General features: G+C 41.0%; 1 protein-coding gene across 11 annotated transcripts in view; it reads right to left on the bottom strand.

Moving 5' to 3' along the window:
* The window catches only part of DMD (dystrophin), a 2108520-nt gene that overhangs the window by 1508547 nt on the left and 584935 nt on the right, over positions 1-15038 (bottom strand). For all 11 annotated transcript variants that reach the window (XM_075916549.1, XM_075916586.1, XM_075916651.1 and 8 more), the window contains 3 exons: positions 9756-9848; positions 7190-7267; positions 2896-2988 (listed from right to left, as the gene is read on the bottom strand). In XM_075916549.1, coding sequence (XP_075772664.1) covers positions 2896-2988; positions 7190-7267; positions 9756-9848 — 264 coding nt within the window. The remainder of the gene's footprint in view (positions 1-2895; positions 2989-7189; positions 7268-9755; positions 9849-15038) is intronic.

The following is a 15038-nucleotide window of genomic DNA, read 5'->3' as shown; positions in this document are numbered from 1 at the left end:
CACCCAGGAGCATGAAAATCAAGGGGGTCCACTGAGACCCCCGACCCTGAGCCCTGAGCTTACAATGGCCGTCCTGGGTCAGACCAAAGGTCCATCTAGCCCAGTAGCCTGTCTGCCGACAGCGGCCAACCCTAGGGACCCTGGAGGGGATGGACCGAAAACAGTGACCAAGCCATTTGTCTCGTGCCATCCCTCTCCAGCCTTCCACAAACTTTGGGCAGGGACACCACTCCTACCCCCTGGCTAATAGCACTCCATGGACCCAACCTCCATGTCTTGATCTCACTTCCCTTTAAACTCTGTTCTAGTTGTAGCCTTCACAGCCTCCTGCAGCAAGGAGTTCCGCAGGTTAACTATTTGCTTTGGGAAGAACAACTTTCTCTTACTAGTTTGAAGCCTGCTACCCATTCCTTTCCTTTGGTGTCCTCTAGTCCTTCTTTATGGGAACTCATGAAGGACTTTTCTGAATGCACCCTCTCCACCCAACCCCTGCTTTTAGAGACCTCTATCCTGTCCCCTCTCCGTCTCCTCTTTTCTAAGCTGAACAGTCCCAGTCTCTGTAGCCTCTCTTCATCTGGGACCTGTTCCCAACCCCTGATCATGTTAGTTGCCCTCCCCTCTCCCAGCCTTTCTCTTCCCCTCCCCCACCTCCTTTTCCCAGTCTCCCCCAGTTTTGTTCAATAAAGACAGAGTCAATGTTGGGAGAAATGTTATCTTTATTTTGTACATCAATAAGAAGGGGGGCTAGGGAAGGGTAAGTGGAAGGAGGTGAGGGAGGAATGGGGTACGAGCCCCCGATGGGGAGGACTGGGCTGGCTCTGCGGGCTTCTGGGAAGCTCTCCTGCAGCCCCCCAATTGCCCCCTCTCCCCAGATGGCAGCCTGCGGCAAGTGCAGCCGGGCTGATGGCCGAGTGCTGTGATGTGCCCAGTGTGGGTACTCCGGGCAATCCAAGCCAGGACTGGTTTTCAAGCGGGGCACCCCTTAGAACTGTCTGTCCGGGGTGGGGGTCGGGACCCTTTAAGCGCAGCCCTCGGCTAGCCTGAGACAGCATCTCCACGCTCTAAGTCCTCCTCTGATGCCCTGCCGGCACTGCTTTCGGCCATCCTTAAGCCCTGTTCAGAGTCCACTCAATGTGGACTTGCTAGTTCGAATTAGCAAAACGCTAATTCGAACTAGTTTTTAGTTCTAGACGCGTTAGTTCGAATTAGCTTAGTTCGAATTAACTAATTCGAACTAAGTTAGTTCGAACTAGCGCTGTAGTGTAGACATACCCTAGGAGAAACACACTATATGAGCCTGCAGAAAAACACAGACACCTGTCTGTAGTTTGTATTCATTAAAACAAAGTAATTTAGGGATTATTGGTAGAGGTGGTAGGGACAGTGCTCACAGTGCTTTACCTGTGTTTCAGATTCAGTACTCTACAAAGCAATTTTAGCCATAGGGCTTTCTTGCACAAGAAATCCCTGCCAAGCGTCCACACTGCCCTCTTGCACAAGAGCTCCTCCGCAAGAGAGCTTACACCTGATAAAAAAGAGCGTAAATCTTGCACAAGAGGCCTTCTCTTACCACGTTGTATTGTAAATCTTTTTGCACAAGAGCTGGCAGGCAGTGTGGATGATCTGCGGATTCTTGCACAAGAACGGAAGTTCTTGCGCAAGAACCCGCTAGTGTAGACATAGCCTTTGAGGCCTCTCCTTCAGGAAATTACTTTCCCCTTTTCCATGAATCTGTGTGTGGAGGGTAGTTGGGGCGGGGGGGCGAGTGATGATAGATTATTGTCCTTCATGTACATTTGTTTCCGTTCTATCAGCATTGTCTTTCATGCTGTAATGGGTCAATCTAGCTTATCTTTTTCCAAAGTGCTAAAATGCCCTTACTGGTTGACTTTTGTTTTTTTGTTTATTTTATTTTTGATTTGTGAATGTGGGAGACAAAGATGCCTAATAAGAATTCCTACCCTACTGCCTAAGGAGCATATACATCCTAATCTAGTGTCAAGTCCTTCCAGGAATATAGCTGTACTGCTATCTGAAAAATAATTAACTTTTTTCTGAGCATCTATGTCTCTGTGATCCCTTTGTTTGATCTGTTCTGTGTTACTTCCCTCTCTTTAAACCTTTTTTGGGCTGGAGCCACACACCACACAAATGAGAAGCAAAAACAAAAAAACTGAGAAGGAGAAAGACACTCCCCACATTTCCTTCCCACACCAGAGCATAGGGTGGGCCCAAGCTAATAGATTTTGTGTGCTCCAGCCCAAACGGTGGGGCAGCAGGAGGGCTGGAGCACCAGCACAGAATCCCCAATGGTGGGGGAGGGAAGGATCTGAGCCTCGGGGTCTGGATCCAAGCAAGCCACAGCCCCTGGGTCTGGGGTTCCCCAGCCCTGCATTAAAGAGCAAAGCCTGTCTATTTTATGCCCAGGGTGGAGCTAAAGGGCCTTACCTGCCTCAAGGAGTTACAGAAACATCAGTTGCTTTATGCAGGGATTTAACTGCAACTGCTGTTTGGGTGTGTCAATGGCATTTAAAAAAATAGCAAATATATCATGACTTCATATTTAACATAAGAACAAAAATGTCATTTTTTCTTCAGTTTTTAAAAAGAAAGGCAAACAACTTTTCCACCTTATTTCTGTTTATCGTTTTTGCTTTGTAAAAGTATTGTGTGTTCACTGGCAACAACTCAAAGTAAATTTAAAATGGGAAAAGCTGCTATTAATGTTCCAGAACCCCAGATAATATGCAAATATACTATCACTGGGTTTGCAAATTTAAGAAATACTTTGTAGATGGCCTTATTTTGTTCTAAATGCCTTTGTTTGGTTTGTAGACAATGGGTGATTAATAACATGCAAGGATTTGAGAGAGAACTTTCAACAGTACCCCTCACCTGCCAATGGAGAATTATACTCCAGATCAATCCAAGGGTCAGTTTATGATTTCCATCCACTATGTCTGTACTTCCAATATTCACCAAATCGACCTAAGGGAGAAATGCAAAACAAGTAATGTGTGAAGTTATTTCGATATTAGTGCATTTTTTCTAAGAGGCTGTGAAAAAAAATGCAATTATTTTTGGATTTTGAGAAATATAGGCATTTGAATTAGTTATCTGATTAATCTTGAACCAGATTGTTTAAACCAGATTATACAGTATCATAGTAGTTTGGAATGTTGTTTTGTTTTCATTTGCTTATTTGATAAATAGAGCAATTATAGTGCTGGCAAAAAACCAGTGGAAGAATCAGCAATATAGAGATATAATGATGCCAGCTCTGAAGTTAAGTGAAAATATAAACTTAAAATACAATAATTAAATACAAATCTGCCCCATATGTTAATGCTGTACTAAGACTGCACAATTAAAAATCACAAATACACACACCAAGGACATACAAACAGTGAGGTTCCAACAGCAACTTCAACACTGTCACTTTGCATATTTTGTTAGTTTACAGTTTACATTTTACCAAAAATAAAACTCTCTAGTAATATTATAATACATATTAGGCAAGGGAAAAAAAAGGAAAAAAGCAAAGAACAATATACAGTGCAGCTACTTTAAGGTTTCTGTTGAAGATCCTATTTCTTCAAGTCCTAAATTTGTGATTGCAATGGAATGTTTCATTAACTGCACCGAGATATAAGAAGTGTCTCTACTGAAGTCACTAAGAGTTTTGGAAGCAGATGATGCATTTTGGAGATCAGTGATGCCAGGACTTGAGCCCTGGAGCACACCCTAATGCTGTTCCCAAAAATAGCTCTCTGAATTTGTCATTCCTGCATATTACTCTGGGGCACTAGTGGGCAACATAGGCTAGTGAGTGGGTCACATGAGTGGTTCCTCCCTCTTAGTAAGCCGCAAGATTTTTGTAAGCAAGATGGTCTCCCATGATAGGGTAGTTTTGCTAACTCTGCTTGTGAACCTAGAATTTGCAGGGTATACTGATGGAACCAGAGCAGAGCTTTGATTGGATGCAGAAGGAAATCACATCTCTCACAATCAATGTTGTATGCACTCAGCAAACACCTCACACCACTTGCTTTTTGTGCATGTCCATTTTGTAATACTGGTAGTTAAAAAAACCTATGTAGATAGAAACCAGCAAAATCTGGCAACCCGGTGCATTTACAATAGTAAACAAAACTGCTCTGAGGGCCTGGTTCTTTAACGGTGTGTCTACACAGCAGTGTTATTTTGGAATAATGGCCATTATGCCAAAATAACAATGCAAGAGTTTACACAGCAATTCCATTATTTCAAAATAAATTTGAAATAATGGACGGCTTATTCCGACTTCTGTAAATTTCATTCCACGAGAAATAATGCTTATTACAAAATAACTATTTGGAAATAACTGTAGTGTAGATGCTCCACTGCTGCTATTTCTATATTGCTCCTCCCAAAGGTCTTTCAAACTAGTAACTCCCCAATGCCTCCCTGGGCTCTGAATTGAAGTAGCATATCCACATTCAGGAAGCCTGCCTTGGACTAATTTTGAGACTTCCCTGTAATGTAGATGTGCTATTTTGAAATAAGCTATTTTGGAATATTTCTGCTGGAATAGCTTATTTTGAAATGAGTGTGCAGTGTAGATGTGAAATAAGTGTGCAGTGTAGACCCTAAGATGCGGAGTACTGCTTGTGAAGTGTTAAGCACTTTTAACTCTCATTTCTTAAAATGGAAGAAAAGGGTGCTAATCATATCTCAGGTGGCAACCCTCTTGTAAAATCCAGTTAGAAACACCTTTCTTAAGTATTCATAGGTGTGTGTGTGTGTGTGTGTGTGTGTGTGTGTGTGTATATATATATAGAGAGAGAGAGAGAGAGAGCACAAATTCTTGCATGGGTATCAGATAGGTTCATGCAAGAAGAGATACATCTAGTGGGGTTCCTATGGGTTGAAAGTGATCTGCTTTGATTCTGTCTCTCTTCTGAATCAGAACTGATGGTGTTCTGTAGGCAGGCCCGGCCTCAGGGCAAAGCGAGCAAGGTGGTTGACTTGGGCTCTGCCTGTCCAGCTGCTTGCTCGCTGCCCTGGCTGGGAGCAGCCTGGCCACACAGACCGCTTGACGCAGTACAGCCAAGCACAATATGCTGCCTTGGGCCCTGAAAACTCTTTGGCCGAGTCTGTCTACAAGTCCTTCTCCTATATGACCAAAACTGTATCTAGAAGAGTTTTTGAGCAAGATTTCCTCTAAGCTGCGCAGCAGCAGTACAGCCTAGCAGCTGCTTAATCAGACCCACCTAGCCAGGCAGCTCCATGTGCGGAGGAGCCCTGAGCCCTGACTGGGCATGGTTGATTAAGCAGCTGCAGAGCTTGGTGCCCTCTAGTTATTTATAATACCCATTCACCTTCCTCTCTCCGTTTAGGACTCAAAAGTTTGTCAGAAGAACTTGGAACCACATGCCTCTTTTAGAGTCTTGACTCCAAGTATTTGGCCCTTAGCTGGACTCCAGCAGCCCAGATGCTGCTTTTCAGAGGTTTCTGAAATTTCTCAGGATATACACACTACATATGTGACCATTCAGAGGTGATGGATTCAAATAATTACAGTTAAAGGAAGAAGGTTTGTTAGGGAGAGCTTTTAGTTTTATAATCTGATAATGCATGTTATGCATGGCAGCTGATTAAGCCTTAACCTATTAACAGTGTCATTTTAACCCTGTCCTTAACCTTGACACACTTAACATTTTTTTAAAATAAACTTGTTTATATACATTTAACTGTCACAAAATGTATCTACTCTGAACTTGTGAACTTCCTGTACACTTTAGAACAGAGTTTCTCAAAGTGGTCCATGAAACTACTTTGACAAACCTGTTAACTGTCCATGCCGGATTGTTTACTTACTGGCACAGCAGCCACGGAGCCTCGTGGCTCCTGTTGGCTCTGGTTCATTATTTGCAGCCAAGGGGAGCCACAAGAAGTGGAGAGGGCTAGTCTGCTGCTTCTTGTAGCTCCCCTTGGCTACAAACAGCAAACCGGAGTCTATAAGAGTAGTGGCGCAGGTAAGTAAACAAACCACCACAGCCAGTTAACGGGTTTCTCAAAGTGGTTTTGAGGACCACTTGAGAAACACTGTTTAGAAAGGCACAGTGGCTCTTGTGCTAGTGGGTTCATTCAAATTCAAGCACATTTTACTAATGCCTAGTAAGCAGATGTTTTAAACATTTTTTTAAAAGTAATATTATACTGTGTGCATGTAATAAAGATTGATTTAACAATATTTGACCAGTGAATTTTTGTAATGTAATATACAATTGTCTACCGTACAAATGATCCTTTCACTGATACAGAATTGGCAACTTTTTCTACATTTAATAAAAATATCTATTGCCAATTTAACATTCCTGGTAAATCACTTTGCTTATACACAGATACTCAGGAGGAGCACATTATGTTGTATTTAGAAATTCAATTAATCTACATACTAGCTGAACTCAAGCACTTTGAGAGACTTACTGTACCTATAAGAAATCTGATATTATATGCAATTCAGAATGTGTGATTGCTGTTCTATCACAGCCTACTGGATGGTTTAAGTGAATGTTACAATGTATTTGAATCTGTTTCTGAGGGGGAGATGTGATATTATTAGGTGGCCACTAAACATGTCTGGTAAAGTTATTGGTCAATTAAAATGCTTATAAGAGGTAAATACTAAGGGAATATTTGCTCCAATATTATAAGAACCATATTGGCCTAAAGAGTCAATCTTAACAGAATGGAATGAAATAGGGTTTTTTTTTTTTAATGTCGGTTCACATCTTTAATGTTGTTGGCCTATAGACTCCTAGAAGAAATAATTTCTAGTGTATTTCCTTAAGAAAACCTTCAAATTTTCACACAACACTCCATCATACAATGAAAGCACCTGTTTAACGAGTTGAAATTCTGATGATGAGCATCAACTACTATATTATGAAAGAAAATTCATTGTAATTAACATATAGCACTGAATCAGGCTTCATACAGCATTTATTACAGATTTATTATTCATATATTTCAAAACTGAATTATACTTGGCACAAACAGACAGTTGTGTTGCAGAACCCATAGGTAAGTCACATTAGTACCATTTTTTATACAGAAATTGTATCTTGTATTCAGGGGTTGAGCTATAAAAACATTAAGCATGTTGTTTACTGCATGTTCTGACCTTGTCCAGGTGATTACTTACGTTATTTTTCTGCAAGACCTGCAGTGCTTTGTTGACATTGTTCAGAGCATGAACTCTTGTGGAGCCCTTTTCTTTTGCCTGTAAGCATAATTATATTTTTTTTAAAGTTAAATATAATGAGAAGAAGCCCATGGGTTTGTATTTTACCAGTGCATGACTGTTTAGGAAATGATACTGTAATTATTTCTATATATCTGCAAATTAGAATGTAAAATAAAGACAACTATGAACCATATTCCATCGTTGAATGCTAACATGGTTTGTGACATTTTTTCTGCAATCATATAATCAAAATGTATATAGGAATCAGATACATTCAGGTTGTTTTTATTATGATTAACCTCCCTGCCACAGAACAATTTAGGAACATTACCATGACAACAAACTAGATAAGCATCATCATGTAGAATATTTGCAAGTATATCCTCTCTGGAATTTGACTCATGTTTTCAGCTTGTTTCCCTATATTTATGAGAAAGTTTGAAAGAAAGCTCTCAAACTGAGGAAAAACAAAAAGGAAATGCAAGCAACAAGTAATGGGCTTAAATTGCAGCAAGGAAGATTTAGATTGTCCATTAGAAAAAATTTCCTGTCAGAGTAGTAAAGCACTGGAATAAATTGTCTAAGAAGGTTGCAGAATCTCCATCACTGGAGATATTTAAGAACAGAGTAGACAAACACCTAATTAAGGATGATCTAGATGGTGCTTGGTCCTGCCATGAAGGCAGGGGACTGGACTCAATGACCTCTCAAGGTCCCTTTCTGTTCTAGTGTTCTATGATTCCATGAAGTATCTAAAGATTTTTGCTGAGTTACTTTAGATTTTACATGTTAGTAAGTGTTGCCTTTGATTCCCTTTAATTTTAAAAGGTTACTCTAAGACATATTTTTAAATGTCAATTCTGTGAAAAAAGCCTGACTAATTCTATACATTTTATAATAAAACCAATTTCTATATATCTAAATTATACTATTTAACTGAGAGAGCCTCATTTCCCTTCAGTACACAAAAAGGAGGACTACTTTACTTTCTTAGGCCATTAAAGGGGAAGGTTGAATTAAGATACAAAACTCCAGGCATGTGAATTACATAGCTGGATTCGATGAACCTTAATTCGATTTTCCACACTGACTTCACAGCAGAAAGCCAAGGGGAGCAAATACTCCCATCAGCTTCCCTTACTCCTCATTAGGAGTAGGAATACCGGCACCAACAGGAACAACCTTTGGCTATGTCTAGACTGCAAGCTTCTTTCGAAAGAGGCTCTTTCGAAAGATACTTTCGAAAGAGCCTCTTTCGAAAGAGAGCGTCTAGACTGCACGCGGAATTTCGAAAAAGCAAGCCGCTTTTTCGAAAGAAAGCACCCAGTGAGTCTGGATGCTCTCTTTCTAAAAAGCCTGTTTGCTTTCAAGAACGCCTTCTTTCGAAAGAGCACTTTCGAAAGAAGGCGTTCTTCCTCGTGGAATTAGGTTTACCACCGTCGAAAGAAAAGCCGCGTTTAATTTCGAAAGAACGCAGCTGCAGTCTAGACGCAGGTGAAGTTTTTTCGAAAAAAGGCTACTTTTTTCGAAAAAACCCCTGAGTCTGGACACAGCCTTTGAGTTCAATTTAGCAGGTCTTTATTATGATAAAGAATTAAGACCTGCTCTAATAAAGACCTGCTACATGGCCTTAGTGAATGATAATGTTACCATTTGCTCTTACAGTACTAAGAACCTGCCACCCCAAGGCTTAGTGTGCTCACCTGTTCAGGGGGAGTTCCAGGTTAATTCTACTTCAGGAAGGTGGAATCCTTCTCAAATCCTGCCTACAGTAGGAATATTTTTTAAACTTACCTTTGATAACACTTGGCTACACTAATGTTAGCAAGATGGAGTTCTCATGGAGATGGACTACATTACCTTTTCCCATTATTTGTCAAAGAGGAAGAGGATTTTTATTTAAAAAAAACCAATAGAATTATATTTAAAGAAAAAAAACCCCACCCAAACAAATACAAAATGTAAGCAACCGTCTTAGTTGGAGGGAAGTAAGGTGTTACACTCAAATAAGAAAAAAAAGGAATAGTGAAGCTGTTAGAACAAATCTCCAAAATACAATTTACTCAAACTTTTAAGGTTTTCCCATAAATAACTGCACATGTGGCTGTCATTGATGACATATTTCATCACATGTGGCTGATCAGATAGAAGATAGTATAAGCTGTAAAAATTAATGTAAAAAAATGTGTATAAAACAGGGCTACAAGGTTTTAAAGAAAATATCTATAGTGAGGCACCTCTTTCATTATATATTAAGCACTGGTCTCAGTTCCTACTGAAGTCAATAGATGTTGATGGTGCTCAGCAAGACTCAGGATCATAGATTTGGTCTTAACAGCACTGAGTTCCCTTACCTCTCACTAAAGCCACGACTAGCTGAGGATGCTCAACACCAAACACACGTGCTTAGCACCTGGCCTGGTGGATTCATTAAGAAATACTAGTGTAATTTTTGCCAACTATCAATATCTTACAAGAGTGTAATGTACAGTAAGGTTTGTAAAGATTAAAAATGTACACGTACAAGTTTATGGCCTGTAAAACCTTCAAGGAGCTCCAGAAGTCTTCGTCCATCTCGAAAATCATTGAATAGGTCTTCAATATAGTGCCTCCCAAACTGAAATAAATATAACAATGGCAGGTTGTTAGCTAAATCAGCAAAGGATAGAGATGGCTAAATTTCACAATATCACCTGGATTAAAATGTGAGGTTAGAACCCAAGAGTTCTGAGCACCTGTGCATTTTAAAAATTCAGACTATGTCAAAATATTGCTCTATTAAATGTCACAGTTGTCGTACAAGACAAAAACAGGAGAACAGCTTACAAACAAATTGTTAAAAATAAAACAAGAACATTTGTGAGAAGAGTCTTTTTAAACAGGCACTATTAACTGATACCCTAATGTCAAAGTAACTTAAAATACTTTTCACTTTCTGAGAAATGCACACTACACATTAATTCTCTAAATTACACAACCTTTTGTGCTCCCTCTATTAGTTAACACTATTATAACCAAAAATCTAGACTTAATAATTGATGATATCCATGAAGCTCAGAGACAAACTAGGTTTGCTGATTAAGTTGCAGGGGAAAAAAAAGAGGAAAATTAATTAATATTTGCCAAATGAAAAAGGAGAAAAATATATATTTAAACCTCAAGGTGGATCTTTTACATAAAGGTGGGACAAAAATGAAAACAGCTAAGTGTCAGTTCCAAGTCTTGTGTTCAAACTCTAGTTGATTTGAATGCCATCATCTGTCATCTGAATGCATGTTAATTGAAATGTTCAGAACCTTATAGGATCAGGCACCATGGCTAGCATTTGAACACATATTGAATCATAATATATGGGGAGAGACATCTGTTTTTCATTATCTCAAAAGGGTAAGAAAAGGTGTTTTTTTTAATCTTTTCTAAAAGGTTTTTAAGTTAATGTGTATATTACTGTCTAATGAATAAAACAGAATGAAACACCACAATGATTTTTATAAAGCTTTGTTGATGTGTGGATTTACATTCACATTTATTTGATAACTGAGAACCAGAACAAAAACTAGTAACTATTCTGTGGATGCTAAGATTTTGGGTCGATTCATCTATCTCTGAGCACAATGTACTTGCTTATTTGTGAAGCTTCAGAGAATGATTTGTCATGAAATATCTGTATTTCAATTCACTGGGGCCAAAGCCACACCCTGTATATAACTGGGCCTTTGAAAACAGTGTTCAAGACTTGTGTTCAAACTCTAGATGATTTGAATGCCCTCATCTGTCATCTGAATGCATGTTAATTGAAATGTTCAGAACCTTATAGAAGCGTTTCCCAAACTATGGGCCATGGCCCAGTACCGGGCCACAGGAAAAAAATACCAGTCCTCAGCATGACTGCTGGGAGGGGAGCAGAGCAGGGCGGGCTGGGAGGTGTGTGTGTGTGGAGAGAGAAACTAGTCCCGGGAAACAGGGCTGGGGGCAGCAGGGCTGTCCCATGGAGATGGGGGAAGGCGGGTGGGCGGCTGGCAGAAGCCGCGTTGGGGGCAGCGGGTCTGTACTGCAGAGATCGGGGCTGGTGGTCTGGCAGAAGCAGGGTTGGAGGCAGTGGGGCTGTCCCCCGGAGATGGGGGCGAGGGCAGGTGACAGAAGCAGGGTTGGGGCAACAGGGCTGTCCCGCGGAGATTGGGGCAGGCGGGCAGGCGGAAGAAACAGGGTTGGGGGCAGTGAGGCTGTTCGGTGGAGATCAGGGAGGGCAGGCAGCGGAACCAGGGCTGGACGGGAGAGATCAGGAGGAGGAGGATGGGAGAACCAGCTGCCAGAAGCAGGGCAAGATGGGAGCAGCGGGATTGGTGGTGGTCATTGAAGGAGCGGGGCTGACCGGGGGAGATTGGTGGCGTGTGGGGGGAATGAGCCGCCGGAAGCAGGGCTGGACTGGGGAGATCGGGAGGAAAAGGCGGGGGTAGCGGGACTGACCCAGGTACATGCAGACCCTGGCAGACGAGTGAGTCTGGCCGGGGATTCCATTTTGCCCCCCCGCACTCTCTAGTAGTTGCAAACTGCCTGGCAGATAGACACACTCAGGCAGCGTGAGCACATCTACCAGCCAGGCAGTTCATAGCTAAGAACTGATCCACCTAATTATAATAAAACTTACCTAATTAGAAAATACCGGACATTTAATATGTCTGGTAATTTCTCAATTTGTTTCCTAGACAGAACCCTCAAATACCGGACTGTCCGGTACAAAACCAGACTCCTGGCAACCCTACCCCTCCTTGCACCCTCCCTCCTAGCGAGATACCCCACCCCCAATCTGCTCCTGCTCATGCCTCCTGGAGTGCCCATGAGGCACCGGGTCCCCCAAGCCCCTGCCCAGGCTGGGCGGAGAATACAGCCAGGTGAAACACTGAACATTTATTCATGTTTCATTCTTTTTTTATATGTGTTCATATTTTTGGGCTGCAAAAAACAGTACTGAAAAAAAACGAGTTCCAACTAAAGTAAAAAGTTTGGGAAATCCTGGTCTAGCCAGCTTTGGGTACGTCTAGACTACCGCGTTTTGTCGACGGAAGTTTTGTCGACAGATACTGTCGACAAAACTTCCATCGACAAAGAGCGTCCAGACAAATTGAGTTCTGTCGACAAAGCAAGCTGCTTTGTCGACAGAACTCCGTAGTCTGGACGCAATGTTACAGGCAATAACACCTTCTGTCGACAGAGTTCTGTCGACAGAAGGTGTTATGCCTCGTAAAATGAGGTATACCAGTGTCGACAAAACTGCTGAGTTCTGTCGACATAACGTTATGTCGACAGAACTCAGCGGTAGTGTAGACGCTGGTATAGTTTTGTCGACAAAAGTCCACTTTTGTCGACAAAACTAGGTAGTCTAGACACACCCTTTCTATCCATCTTACAGTCCATTTATCCAATCCATATTCCCTTAACTTGCTGGCAAGAATATTGTGGGTGACTGTATCAAAAGCTTTGCTAACCCTGGCACTGGGGGCTTTGGGAGGACAAGAAACAACGTATTTGAATATTCATCACTTGCTTAATAAATATGCAAATATGCAAATGAATGTTACTAGTCCTCCAAAAGCTCGTGAATGGATTTACTGGTCCCCCTTATAGGATCAGGCACCATGGCTAGTATTTGAACATATACTGAATCATAATATATGGGGGGGGGGGAAGAACATCTGTTTTTCATTATCTCAAAAGAGTAAGAAAAGGAGAGAGATGCATGAGAGAGAGAAGCAGTTGAGTCAGTCACTCAAGAAGGATGCTTACTGTGTTTCTTTTTTCTGTTCAGCATTATAAAGTTAATCACTCCAATGCTCAGTGCTGCTCCTCTAACCAATTCTGACGCCCCTCAACCAGCCACTTACAGAATAACATATATACTGCCATTTAATTGCTTGTGACATGTGTCCGATAATACTGAATAGATTCACGTGATTCACAAAAACATCCCCTTCCAACCTGACTTAAATTTTCTACTTTACAAATAATATTCCATCTGCTTCATTTCCTACGCTGCATTTAGTATGATGGACAGCTTTAATAGAGCTTTACAGTGATAACACAAGACCATGATTTAGGACATCATATAATCACCTGTAAAACATTCTATACCCTTTACACCATGCTATAAAAATACACAAATAAGTAGGCATGACTAGATGAATCTGGGTGTAATCTGAATTCAAGAACAAAGGTTTAATGAATGCACCAATACGATAAATGAAACCAGATGTTCAAGTTGCCTTGATGTGTGTCATGACCCCATCTTAGAGGATCTCACATCTGAGGGATAAGAGTGGGAACTTACATCTGTTTAATTCCTACTCAGACCTGACCAGGAATATAACGTTGGGAAACAGATTCTTTTGAGCTGCAGTGCCCTGTTATTGCATTATTACATTGCTTCTATTTCCATTGAGTTCAGGGTAACTGAACACTGAAGTCATAAATCTAACCTTTAGATTTGACGAACACTTTCTCTCTAAAGGCCAAGATAAGTCAAAGTTCAAGTAAACCAGATTTCTGTAGCTTCTTGATAAAACCTCAGCAAATATTTTCAAAACGAGACACTCTTTTTGAAGTGGGCCTGTGTCCATACATAAACTTGCATCCAAACAACTGAAGAAACAAATTACAACCAATCAATTCAGCAATTTTGGTTCTAGATCCTACATAGAAAAGGCCTACGAGTGATAATATTGTCACTTCTGATGTCCACATGTTTTTAAATTCATACACAGAATATTTTTATCTGTGACTCATGAGACGCACATTACTCAAGGCAAAAGTGAAGCATGAAAGCAATAGCTGAGTAATAAAAGAGGTATATGCCAGAAATAGTGAAAAAGTTTCTAGAGGTGTGGAAAGAGCTAAACGCCAGTAATGACACAGGAGCTGATAGCAAGTACACATACTCTTAAGGAGGCTAAGGTATTCATGGTCCTCTCATGACCATTTTTGCCCCAATGAGATCAGCAGCTTATTTCCAGAAACTAAGCTGGGAAAACTACACATACTTTTCAAGGTGCGAACTTAAAGAGGAGTTTGCTAGAAAAGCTATTTCTGCTAGATGAAAACCACTTTCTTTGCTTTGAGCAAATGCTACCATAATGCATCCTTTTTATAATTTTGCACTGTGAACATTTTAAAAATACTCTTATCTTGACTTACATTTTTGCCATAGAGTATTTCCCTACCACAGGTTGGGAACCCCATTGCTTCATACTACCCACTATATCCTGCACATTTCCTAGAGTCGTAGTCCTGCATAACAGATGGCAATTAATGACTCTGTATAGTTGCATCACAACTTTCCCTTTGGTGAATTTCCTGACTTCAAATTGATTCCCAGCTGATCAGTGGCAATCTGCAGTTGCAAATTTCTGTAATGGAATCCCCACTTGCTTCTCAACTATCAGGGTCATCTAAACTACAGCGTTATTTTGAAATATCTAATTTCAAAATAGTTAAGATATTTCAAAATAACGCATCTACACACAAAATGCTATTTTAAAATAGCGCATCCATAATGAGTGGACACTGAATCATATTTAAGGCCGGCCAGAACCTGTTTCGGCAGGGCATCAGGTCAGGACTTACTGTGTGGGGCTGCTGCCTGAGGCTATCTGAGGCCTGTGCTTAAAGGGACCCTCCTCCCAGACAGCTGTTTCTCAGGTTTCCCTGCTTGCTTGCCTACCTCGATGAGGGACAGCAAAGAATTTTTTTCTCTGCATGTTCTGGTTGCCCGTACTCGGGACACCACAGCACTCTGAAACATGGAGCCAAAGCT

Source organism: Pelodiscus sinensis, chromosome 1, assembly GCF_049634645.1.
Source record: "Pelodiscus sinensis isolate JC-2024 chromosome 1, ASM4963464v1, whole genome shotgun sequence".
Classification (NCBI taxonomy): Eukaryota; Metazoa; Chordata; order Testudines; family Trionychidae; genus Pelodiscus; species Pelodiscus sinensis.
Note: the sequence above shows the minus strand (reverse complement) of the source record. Positions and strands in the feature narration are given on the sequence as shown.